Consider the following 12,696-nt stretch of genomic DNA (forward strand, 5'->3'; position numbering starts at 1 on the left):
GACAGCTAGCTGGGAGATTGTGGCCAACATCTCTTCCACATTGTGGAAATGGTAATTAGCAGTAGCTGTAATTAGCAGTTAAATGAGGTTCCTAAGTGGTGTGATTTGGGTAGATATACCCCTGTATGTACCCTATATTCCCTTGCCAGTCAGATCTGCAGGGCTACTAGCCAGTCATGCACTCAGGGCAACAGACCATTGCTAGCCAAAATGTGGAATAGCTGTTAAGTGATTCCTCCACAGAACATAAAGACACAGAGATGTAGTTGCTAAAGGACACCATTTTAGCACCAGAGTTAGATAATGGTTGGACTCAATGATCTTAAAGGTCTTTTGCAACCAAAATGCTTCTATAAATCCTCAAGTAACCTGAAGCAAATACTTCTGGAGGGACCAGAAGTGCCACTTGTCTTATCTAACCGCCAAATGATTGGCACATACATCAGAAATCACAGCAGATTGTGTTCCCAAAGCCAAATTCAGGCATGTTAAACCAGGAATGTTTTGCTCATTTGGCTTTTCCATACCTCTGGGCTGGAGGCCCATCCATGATGATGTTGATCCATAAGATCTGCATAGCATTGAGTGGATTTGGTAGGTTGAGCACTGTTGACAGAGTAATTAGACTCAAAGCTGAAATGCTCCTGCAGAGTAAAGAAGAACATTTTCCTGTGTGGCCTCAGCCAAAGGCAGCTTTCACTGGAGCTGAAGCAAAAAGGATACTTACGTGCTCAGCTGGAACCGGACAAAGTTTTTGATGTTGTAAAAGATTCCCTTTCCCTCTTCTATTGCATTCCTGGGAGAGAGAGGAGAGTATATTAATTAACCATTACTCACATGGTTTTACATTAAACTCCCCTTGACACTCAATTAAGTTGATTTCTCTAGCACGTGTTTCAGGTCAAATTCAGTGTCTCAGCTAAAATGACTTTATCGAGATCAGCAGATCTGAAAACCCTGATTCATATGGTCAGGTCTTGGTGCATAAAGCAGGTATGTGATCTGTTTATAACCTAATTCTACTCTGCCTGCTCGCTCTGTGGTTCAGAAAGAGCAGAGCACTGCAAATGACTGTTTTCCTCTGATCTTTCTGGGTGAAGCAGAGAGTTGTGATCCACCCAGACTTCTAGGCAATTTGAAATCCCCAGCTAGCCACAGCAATGAGAGACCAGGGCTTTCAGATGGAAGGTAGCTCTGTTATAACCACTTGAAACAAAAAAGCCATTGCTGTCAGTGCAACTGAAAATGAGGCAGACCCACGCTGGGTACCTCCCTGGACTGTCCATGGCTTGCACATCCTGTGTCTTGCATAATTTCCAGAGGTAGTCACACAACAGATTTGTTGCAATGGATAGGCAGAAAGCATCTGAAGGAAGAGTCTGAGAATAAGAAAGTCACTAGACCTACATTACTTTTGAGAAGTCATCATCCACAAGAATCATGTTGGCAGCCTCCTTGCTGACATCTGTGCCAGCCTGTCCCATCGCAATCCCGATATCGGCAGACTTGAGGGCCACGGCATCATTAACGCCATCTCCTGTCATTGACACGATGGCACCAGCCCTCTGCAGAGCCTGTGAGAGTGGACAGGTGAGAAGCTCTGGAGCCAGGAGAAGACAAGTCAGTCCTGCTGGCAGTCACAGGATTTGCAGGTAACATTGAAAGAGCAGAAGCACTATGTGACTCTGAGGGTAAAGCATGCTCAGCTGCCCACTGAGGGCAAAACTCAGACCAAGAATTAAGGGACTGGATTTTCAGGAGTATGGAGAATCTCACAACTCCATCTGGAATAAACCAAACATCCAAAACCATAGAATCATTAAGGTTAGGATAACCTCTAGGGTCATCAAATCTAGCTATCAACCCAACACCACCTTGGCCGCAAAGCCATGTCCCAAAGTGCCACATCTACATGGTTTTTGAACACCTTCAGGAATGAGGAGTCCACCACCTCCCTGAACAGCTTGTTTCAATTCTCCTATAATAGCTCACTAGCACCTTTCAAATAATCCAAGCCAGATCTGCAAGAGAAATGTTAATACATTCAGTGCAAACAGCATCAATTCTCTAGCTTGGGCTTTATGGTCCTTTAGCTTGAGGTGCCCCTGCCTTGGTAGAACTGCGACTTCCCCACCTTACATCTTGGTTTTGTAAAGCAGACAAAGTATTTGAGAGGCTTTTAGTACCTTTATGATTTTTAGTTTGTGCTTTGGGGTTGTTCTGAAGAAAATGGAAACCTGGAAAACAAAAAATGCAATCTTGTATTAGGTGGAGACAGTTGGAAAGAGACCTTGGTTTTGCAATCAAAACTCTTACATTTCTGATGGTGGAGGATAGCTCTGCCTCTGCCAATTGCTCCAGCTCTTCTCCAGACATGGCTTTCAGCTTCCCATTGCAAAGACCAATATTCTGTCCTGCAAAGAAAAGCCTAAAAGTGAGATCTGCCCATCAGCTCTGGAAAAAGACAATTATTTCCTGACTCAAAAACCAGAGGCAGCAATTAAAGAATTTACCAGGAAATACATCTGAACCTGGAGCATCTAACAGGGCACACAGCTCTTTGACTCCAGGCTGGGCTGGTCACCCTGTCCTACTCAACTGCAGTTAATGGAAGCCATACAATACCCAGAACTGGAGCCAATACTAAATGTGTCACTCTCTTCTCTGCTGCTTGTTCTTTGCATTTCCAATGGGAAACATAGGGATGTTCACACTCTGAACAATAGTGGAGTCCATGATCACACCATTGCCATCTGTCTCATTTGAGGCTCTTAGACTAAATATTGGAGGTTTCTGGAATCTGGCCCATAGTTCATAGCTGCTCTAATTACTACATCAAATATGATTTGTTTCAGTGGAAAAGAGAGAGCTCAGTGGCATTTCAAACTTCTCCTAGCACACACATCCAAAAAATAGAAAGCTGATTATTATGGAAAATTTGACTGATCTTATAGACATAATATAGATCCACAGGAAAGAAGATAAGTTTGCTACCTATAGCCACAGCAGTCTCCAGGGCATCTCCAGTTATCATCTTTACTGATACACCAGACTCAAGGAGGACTTGAACAGCTTCTCTCACTCCAGCCCTCGGGGGATCGATTATTCCAACCAGACCTAAAAAGGTTAGTTTGCCAAGTTCTGGACCTGAAGCCAAAGCAAGTACTAGAAACAGAGGAGTGGGGAGGGGAAAAGACAACACTGAATTAGTAACAGTATGTTTCTATACATTAGAAAAAAAACAACAAAACAAAACCAAGCAAACAAAAAACAAACCTCAACCCCCCACCCCCCCCCCCGCCAACCATTTGCAGGAGACATTAAATTGCCAGATTTCCAGCAGGAAAGAAAGAAAAAGGTCATTAAACCCAGACACTTAGTCATTATATTCAGATCTTGTGCAAACATTTGGTCCACTCACATAACACCAGTTTATCTGAATTAGAGCATTTCTGTTCCACAAGTTTCCCTGAGGGTTTATTCCCTTCTGCTTTAATGCTGTCCACCAAGTCTTCCCTGAAAACCAGATGGATTAAGCTGGGGTAGTGCAGTGTTAGACCAGACACTGGGAAACTAATATGCTAACAAAGAGTGCTCCTGCAGAAATGTGAACTTTATCTTTAACCTGAAAATGTGACATGCAAATTCAGTTAAACCAGTGAAACTTTCATCTTGTAAACATCAAGGCACTGATCATTCTGCTTCTGTTCTCAGCACCTAAGCATATAACTCAATCAGTCTTAAATCACTCAAGTATGTTTTGCCAGGGGTTCATGTCAGTGTTGCTTTGATGATGGAATCACAAGCTTGCAGCAGCTGCCTGAGCTAATCACTTTTCTTCAGAGCAGTAATTTGCCATTCACAACAGCAGATGATTCAGATATTGTAAAGCAAGCTCAGTACACGGGTTACTAACCACAAAACAGGGCTGGAGAATATGTACATTAACTACACCATCTTCCAAACCCAGCTGCTGAGGCTTGCTCTCATCTGCTTATGAGCTGGGAACACACACAGGAGATGGGGGCTTCATTCTTGCATGAAAGCCTGAGACATTTCTGTAGGGATCTTTCTAGAGATGAAGTCAATGACATGTGTATAAAAACTTCTGTGGGCTGAGCACTGACATGCAGTTAGGATCAAAAGGAGATCCTTAGGTTTGATCCTAATCACAAATTAAATCAAACTTCAAGTGAAAAAAAAAAATCTTGGTGCCCAGATTCATGTTTTGAATCCTTTTCAAAGTTGCTTTCTGCTGCTCTTGGAACAGCTACTCCAAAAGCAAAACTTGGCAGAGGAGCACTTAAGATTGGGTTCAGCACAAAGCTTTTCAAACCAAGCTCAAACCACATCCCAGGCAATCACAACTCTCCACAGCAGAAAGACATCCACCATTTCCAGTGCTTTTTCCAGCTCCTTTCAGTCTCACAAATTTAGACCCAGAAAAAAAAAGGTTTGTGAAAAGGAAGCAGCCAGCAGTCCCAAGGTGTGGGACTTGTCAAGCTGACAAATATTAGGAAGACACTTGAACGTGTCCAGAGAAGGGCAACGAGGCTGGGGAGGGGCCTCGAGCACAAGCCCTACGAGGAGAGGCTGAGGGAGCTGGGATTGTTTAGCCTGGAGAAGAGGAGGCTCAGGGGAGACCTTATTGCTGTCTACAACTACCTGAAGGGTGATTGTAGCCAGAAGGGAGTTGGTCTCTTCTCCCAGGCAACCAGCACCAGAACAAGAGGACACAGTCTCAAGCTGTGCCAGAGGAAGTTTAGACTCAAGGTGAGGAGAAAGTTCTTCACTGTGAGAGTTGTTTGCCATTGGAATGTGCTGCCTGGGGAGGTGGTGGAGTCACCATCACTGGAGGTGTTCAGGAGGGGATTGGTTGTGGCACTTGGTGCCATGGTTTAGTCATGAGGTCTGTGGACAGGTTGGACTTGATGATCTTTGAGGTCTCTTCCCACCTTGGTGATTCTGTCATTCTGTGATTCTGTGATCTAAATGATGCCAAGGACTAAGCCTCTGTCCATCCTCACCAAGAGAGAGCTGGACAGTGTTAGGGCATGAAAACCTGTCAGCTTAAGGGAATAGACATGAATGACTGACCCCGTAGACCTGAGGAGCCCATTCGTTTCTCTTCCTGCTGGTAGAAGGCTTTCTGCTGGGGTGTAATGGATAATGAGATGCCACTGCTGTTATACAGAGTGCAGTGCTGAATAACTTCTTCAAATGCTCCTTTCATGAAGTAAATATCCTCCTGATCCTTTAAAGTAAGGAGATATACTTGATCAGACAAAGAGAGAAGAGCATGTTTTTAAAACACTGCAGATGCACAGGGCTTTACATGCTAGGTTAAGAACCTTTTGTTTGCTCTCTTACCTGTAAATGCCCAGATGCATGTATTATTTACAAGCTGTGATATTTTTGCTCTAGCCATTTTTCATGTTCAGAGAGAATGGTAATGAAAAGGTTGGTGAGTTTTAAAAGGGGAGCACAGCATCAGCCAAAATGAGCTCTTTAACCCTCTAAGGGAAAACAGGCCAACATTTCCCTCCAAACATCATCTCTTTCTTCCCCTCCCAGTGATCTCTGCAAAGCTTTTGTTCTGCTGCTCCAACCACTATATGGAAAGCATTATCTTCTCCCATTCAAACACAGCTTTACAAACTACAGTTACACCCAAGCTAGGAATTTTGAGGCTTGTTCCCCTTTCTCCTGACATGGTTAACTTCTGAAAACAGTATTTGCTGAAGAGATACCATTTCATGCCCATTGTTGAGGTGCACAATCAGAAACATGAAACCAGCCAGCGCCGCTGTTTGCTTTACCTGAGTTTTCAGCGTGCATTTCACAGCCATCCACTTCTGTTCAGAGCTGAACGGGATTTCCTTCTTTCTTACATAAATATCTTTTATGTCAGCTAAATCCATCTAAAGTAAAACAGAAAGAGCAATGCAGTGCTGAGCAATGCCGAAGCTGCTATGTATTTCCCGTATTGCAGTCATTGACTGTTGTCCAGGTACTTTCAAGCAGTCCCATACCACAGAGTGCAGGAGAAAGCATGGGGAGAGTAAAATCCATACTTCAAACCCATCTTTTCCTTTTGGAGTAAGTTAAATTGGAGTTTGAGGCTTGATCTCTGTCAATTTTGCAAAAACTAGGGAGTTGCTCTCTTGCTGGGGCTTCAGGTCACAGGAGGATCAGGCCCTTTCCCTAAACCTGCAACAAAGTGATGGACAGAGCAGATTCCTCCCAGCCCAAGCTCAAGCTCCCCTCTCTACTTTGGTTTTGCTCCCAGCCACCTCCTTTCTTGAGGGGCAAAAAATAAAAGGAAGATTGCAAACAAAAGGCTGGTCACTTGTGGATGTGGTGTCAGATCATGTGATGGTGAATTAAACTCCAGAAGCAATTCTCCACAAGAAGAGCCTTCAGCTATAAAGTACAACAGCCCAAACGGATACATGCCTGCGTTAGCAGCACACACGGCTGCTCTGGCCGAAGTGCTAGGGGTCAGAAGTAGCTTCCAGTCTCTCTGTCCCCAGGCTCCCACTAAATTAAGAAATTAAAATAGAAGAGACAACCTCCCTTCTGTTCTGCTGTTGCTTGGCTACAGGATGGTGGAGCCAAAGGAAGATTTACTTTAGCATGTAGGGAAGCAGGATGTCATTGTTTTACAAAAGCAAAGGTACAGGCTTGAAAAAATAGGAGGCCGGAACAGATGTATGTAGCTGCATCATTTCATCAGGCACCTTCTGTGCTTTACAACCCACCTGAGGTCTGTGAACCACAGGCTGCATAACACCGATTAGATGATACCTTGAGGTGTTTTACAGCCCCCTGCCTAAGAGCTTGGACACAATATTCATTTAAAGAAATCTTGCTTTACATGATCATGACTAGAAAAAAGTAAAAGCCAGCAGATGACCCCAAGGGAAGGTGATCCTCTGTTCCTGCTCATTTTTCACTCTCTTCTGTTTGTCCTGAACTCTTAATTGGCATGTACAGAAAATATAAGAAAGGCAGTCTGGGCTCAGCCTGGGATAATGCCATTATGCATCTTAATTGCAGAGAGATTAACTAAGCAAAACAATTATTGCTGTTAGCACAGAAGCTCAGGGAATGTGTTTGTCCATGACAAGAGGCTTACATGGGAAAGGTGTACACTTATGACCTTGTGGAGAAGAGAAAAAGATTAGAATCATAGAATAATAGAAACAATAAGGTTGGAAAAGATCTCAGAGATCATCAAGTCCAACCTGTCACCCAACACCTCATGATGAATAAATCACGGCACCAAGTGCCACATCCAATCCCTTCTTGAACACCTCCAGGGACGATGACTCTACCACCTCCCTGGGCAGCACATTCCAGTGGCTAACAACTCTATCTGTATAGAACTTTCTCCTCACCTTGAGCCTCCCCTGGCACAGCTTGAGACTGTGTCCTCTTGTTCTGGTGCTGGTTGCCTAGGAGAAGAGACCAACTCCTTCCTGGCTACGACCTCCCTTCAGGGAGTTGTAGAGAGCAGTAAGGTCTCCCCTGAGCCTCCTCTTCTCCAGGCTAAGCAACCCCAGCTCCCTCAGCCTCTCCTCATAGGGCTTGTGTTCCAAACCCCTCACCAACTTTGTTGCCCTTCTCTGGACACATTCAAGAGTCTCAATGTCCTTCTTAAACTGAGAGGCCCAGAACTGGACAAGGACTCAAGGTGTAGCATAGCCAGTACTGAGTACAGGGGCACAATGACTTCCCTGCTCCTGCTGGCCACACTATTTCTGACGCAAGCAGATTAAACCCAGTCTGGGGACTTTACAGAACTCTGATCACTGTTGTCAGATCTAACAATTCTACCTCTCATGATTTTTTTGGGTTTTCTTTTTAATTTTTGGAAAATTTTTGGAAAATTTTAGGTCTTAACCATCTCACCTTCATTGCAAGAGCAACAAGAGCTCCTTCGGTGGGCTGTCCTATCACGCTGTTTTTCCTGATGATGGCATTATTGACCACACAGCCAGCCTGGAGAAAGGGACAGAATTACATGGTTTATTTTTTTCCCCCATAACTAAACTCATAGCCCTCTCCTCTCTTTAAAGGAAGTAATGAAAGGCTGGAGAATGAAAGCAGTCATATGGCAAAAGATGTCCTATCCCCCATAGCAGCATCTCTTGAGAGCTCTTGTGGATCAAGTAAAACATCCTGTATGATCTATGGAGCTTGAGAAATCATGAGCATGAAAGGTGGTCCCTCCTACTACTTCTAACATAGAGTATGGATAGAAGAAAATCTAATCTCAATTTGAGATTCCAGCTCAGATAAATTCACTACCAACCACTTCACTTCAGTCTACAGCTGAGGGTACAAGGTGTTACTTAATGCTAACAACAAAACGCAGAGACCATCCCAGTACTTTTATAAACTGGTCATGTAGATAAAGTCTAGAATCTGCCTACATGAAAAACCTAAAGAATGATAAAATTGATCAGTCTCTCTTCTGCCAGAATAGCATTTTTATCCCAAACTTCATTAACACTTTCAACTGATGGCTCTGCTCTCCCCCTGCATGCCTTTTGATTGCCACTTTTCCCCCATAAGTTTCAGGTACTGTATCACAGGTACTCAGAATTCCAACAAGGCATTCAGGGTTTAGGGTTACAAAAGTGGTTTTTTTTCTCCCCACCCATTAATCAAAGCAATCTGTGCAATGGAAAATTAATGTAAATATGACCAGTGGGTTCATAATTTATACTTACCTCCACTAGTTTCCCAACTGAGATGTTAGAGAATTCTTTAAGAACCTCCTTTGATGGCAGAAGATAAACATTTCCATCTCCATTGTAGCCCACTCCACTGACCTGAGGAAGGGAGAGACAGAAAGAAGAGGTTTCCCAGTGCCAGACAGGACTGCACTATGAGCTGCACTTAAGCAAGTTTCTGATTTTTAAGGTGTGGTGGGATTAATCTTTTTAGCTCAAAGCAGCACTTACAGGAAAGGCTGGCAGAGAAAGCACAACATTACTATAGCTGGATAGGAACAAAAAGAGCCAGAACTTCTTCACCACAAGTTCAGAAGTCTCTTGCAGCTCAGCTGAGGGATTCAGCCCTTCATGAGCAGTGAGCTCCCTGGTTGTACCCTACTGATGACTGGCTTGTCTCTTCACTGCCTGACATCCTGCATGCTCACATTTTTCACCCACTTTGCACACAGGGAAATGAGGCAAGCAGAAGGAGCAGGTCACTCATATGATAAATATTCCTACAGACGATGAGCCCTCAAGGGCCAGTGGCAGGTTTCAGTATTTACACTAATTGCAGGGAAGAGCAAATGGTGTCAATGAACACCTTTATGACACCTCAGCAGCTTTTGTACAGCCAGCCCCACCTCCACCAGTCCCCAGCACTGCAAAAGCCCTTTTCTTGGACACAACCAGTGATGTGCAAGAAACTGCTTGGTCTAGGACTGACTCCTTCACCTGGGCCAAACTGAACTGAAAGCAAATCAACCCATTTGAGTTTGAGCAGGAAGGTCCATATTGCCACCTTGGCCATACCTCTGCCTGGAACCCATCTGAGGTCACCAGTCGAGTCACTGTCATCTCGTTGGCTGTCAGAGTGCCTGTCTTATCTGAGCAGATGACGTTGCAGCAACCTGATGTGGGAAAGTTTGGGGTTTTTTTTAATCAGAACTAGTAAATTATAAATGAAAGTCAGGGTTCCAGAAGAGAGAGAACATGCTTCTCTAATGGTCCTCAAAACAACTGAGTGAGAAAAGAGAGAAAACTCCAAGAAAAGGAGAAATTTCCTAGCAGGGTGTTGTATGGAAAGGATCTGAGTGCACATAATTTGGGTGTGAGCTGTGGTCAAAGACATCAAATTGTATCAGTGGAGGTTTAGCTTGGATATTAGGAAAAATTCCTTTACTGAAAGAGTGGTCAGGCACTGGAACAGGCTGCCCAGGGAAGTGGTGGAGTCACCATCCCTCGTGGTGTTTAAAACAACAACCATGTAGACATGGCACTCTGAGGCATGGTTTAGTGGGTCTGCTGGTGTTGGGTTGATGGTTGGACTTGATTATCCAAGAGGTATTTTCCAACTGAAACAATTCTATGATTCTGGGAGGAGGGCCACAGTGTCTGGAGGATCACATGGCAGGCAGTTAGAGAGGGCACTGCTCTTCAGGAAGCTGATCAATGCTCCTGAGCTGTACTCTCACACAACAGAACAGTTGTTGTATTCCAAAAGGACATATCAAATTCCCACTCTGCCACATGCTTCCTCAGGTGGGCCATTTAACCCTTGCTATCCTAAATCAGGAATAAAAGCCTTTCCCAGCCCCTCCAAGGGACTGTGAGGGTAAAGATGTGGTAAAGGCTCTTACCAAAACAAATTAAACAAGCTCTAAACTTAATTCACAACTACTAACAGCAGCTACCCAACATATGCTCTGCTCTGAGGCAGTCCTACTGCACTGAAGCACAGCTCTTCCAAGGCCCATTTACACCACAATGGAGCAAAGGAGTCAGTTAGCAGAGGCACCACATTCAGTGATTTCCACTCCCCAGGAGGGGAAAAAATTACTTAAATGCAAAAAAGAATCAGATGCCAGCTCCCTTCCATCTTCCCTGGGGATGACCACACAGCTTGGGCACAGACATGATGAGCACCAGGTAAAAGCCTGGAGCAAACAAATCAGATTGGAGTGTGACTGCATGAATTGTCTCTGAAGGAACAGCCACCACGTTGACTATTTTCAGTTACTGACAACTAAAGAACCAAATAAGAAAAGAAGGATTCTTTTCCTCCTTTGCAGAAGTTTAACAGACATGGCATAGTTAGTGTGCAGGAGAGGGCAGGTTTTGCTGTGCTTAGGCTGCCTTGCAGAGCACCCAGGCATCTGGCAGTTACGCCTGTTTGGGCACAGCCCTACCAGAGCAGAATTCTTCATGAGATAAAGCCGTTTCAGATGTCCTGGGTCAGGGCAGATATAATAAAGTAAGGGTGATAAGATTACTTAGCTGCAGAACAAACAAGGGCAGCTCAAACAATAGCAGCATTACCAAAGAAGAGATTTCAGCTGAAAGATCCATCTGTGCAGCAGATATTTGCAGCTGCACAGGCCAGGTTTGGCATTTACTGTGCTTTCTAATGAGTGGTGCTAAGTGCACAGCACAGCTTCTCCTTCATACAATGGCCAGACTGACCGAGGTCAGTGTTGCAGAGCCTGGAATACAGCAACCTAGGGATGAAGACCAATTTAAAGGCAGAGGAAAGCAGAAGAATGATTTCCTTGCAGTTCATTCTGCCTTGCTGCTGTAAGGCTAGGCTGGACACCTTCTCAAGGTCCTCCTGTTTTCCATGACTCTCTGGATATCTGGGAGATGGCCACACAGGCTACAGAAGGACAGATGGGTTTGTTTATGCCACCAGGCTTGACTTGAGGGGCTGCAACATTTTTTTAGCTAGACACTGAAGAAGTGGACTGGATGGACTTGGGGGATGACTCCACAGAACGAGGAGGAAGTAGAAACCAACCTTCAAGCTGAGCAGGGCACATATGACTGCAGAGCAAGGGCTCTGCTTTCCATGACCCAATGCTATGGCTTGGGTTGCACCATTCCTAGTGACTGCCCGTGTTAATATCACTAAAAAAAGGAAGAAGGGGTGAGAAATCCAGGGTAGAAAGTGTATTTATATCTGAGGGGGTTGCTGTGGCCCAGGAAGCACCAAATTTATTCATTTTTTAATGAGAGCAAGGGTGAATTGGCCAGCACATTGCCATTCAATTAACAGATTTTGAAGCCTGGGAGATGCCCAGGCTGTGTCACCCTTTTGCAGCCTTACCTAAGGTTTCTACTATGGGCAGCTTCTTCACAATCACCCTTTTCTTGGCCATCCGGAGAACGCCCAGCACCAGCGTTACGGTGACCACGATGGGAAGGCCCTCTGGGATGGCAGCCACCGCCAGGCTGGGGACAGCAGAGGCACAACAGCTTCAACACAGGGCTCAAACCGCAAGTACCAACCAAAACATGCCAAAGGGACGTTTCCAGGGGGTGAGTCTTCCTGCTTGTACATATCTGTACAGATATGTACATGTTGTACACACCTGAATGGCAGTACGCAGGGCTCACTGCTGGGGCTCTCGGCACACTCTGAACTGAAGTAGAGCATTTATCCAACCCTTTGCCCTTTCTCTGGATGTTTTTCGACAGAGCAATTGCTTTTCTTCTTTACATTGCCAAAGAGCATTGATTTCTGCCTAAGCAGGGATTTAGGGGGGGTTGGATTTCATTTCATTTATTTAACATGCTGAGGATGTAAGTTGAATATTCTCTGGCACCATGGCTCTCACGTTAGCTACTGGCTCCTGGCCACACACTGCCCCTCATCTTCTCTCTTACATGTGGGTACAAGCTATGGTGGGACAGCAACATCTTCCCAGATGCCCCCATGCTGCACACACTGAATCAGAGCAACACCAAAACCTGCAACACCTGACATGCCAGAAAAATCCAGACACAATCTGTATCTGTTCTTCAGGTATTCCTTGGGTAACTCTGAGCACTTCCAGGTACATGCAACAAGATATCAAGGAGGTTTTTCAAAACCAGAGGCTGCTCTCCAAGACTCAGGCCTAACCACTTTTCTTTACCACCACATCCCCCCCCACCCCAGCAGAAAGGAAGGGTAGGTGCTGAGCCACTTTGGCTT

At 44.8% G+C, this 12,696-nt stretch overlaps 1 protein-coding gene across 1 annotated transcript in view; it reads right to left on the reverse strand.

Moving 5' to 3' along the window:
* The window catches only part of ATP2C2 (ATPase secretory pathway Ca2+ transporting 2), a 32,240-nt gene that overhangs the window by 3,817 nt on the left and 15,727 nt on the right, over positions 1 to 12,696 (reverse strand). Inside the window, exons 12-23 of the mRNA XM_068150847.1 lie at positions 11,827 to 11,951; positions 9,537 to 9,634; positions 8,739 to 8,840; positions 7,915 to 8,004; positions 5,820 to 5,921; positions 5,098 to 5,254; positions 2,995 to 3,165; positions 2,317 to 2,414; positions 2,187 to 2,237; positions 1,408 to 1,574; positions 728 to 796; positions 528 to 644 (exon numbers count right to left, since the gene is read on the reverse strand). Of these exons, the coding sequence (XP_068006948.1) occupies positions 528 to 644; positions 728 to 796; positions 1,408 to 1,574; positions 2,187 to 2,237; positions 2,317 to 2,414; positions 2,995 to 3,165; positions 5,098 to 5,254; positions 5,820 to 5,921; positions 7,915 to 8,004; positions 8,739 to 8,840; positions 9,537 to 9,634; positions 11,827 to 11,951 (1,347 nt within the window). The remainder of the gene's footprint in view (positions 1 to 527; positions 645 to 727; positions 797 to 1,407; positions 1,575 to 2,186; positions 2,238 to 2,316; positions 2,415 to 2,994; positions 3,166 to 5,097; positions 5,255 to 5,819; positions 5,922 to 7,914; positions 8,005 to 8,738; positions 8,841 to 9,536; positions 9,635 to 11,826; positions 11,952 to 12,696) is intronic.

This window comes from Melanerpes formicivorus, unplaced genomic scaffold (assembly GCF_026170545.1).
Source record: "Melanerpes formicivorus ecotype bairdi unplaced genomic scaffold, bMelFor1.0.p_v2 SCAF_20, whole genome shotgun sequence".
Taxonomy (NCBI): Eukaryota; Metazoa; Chordata; class Aves; order Piciformes; family Picidae; genus Melanerpes; species Melanerpes formicivorus.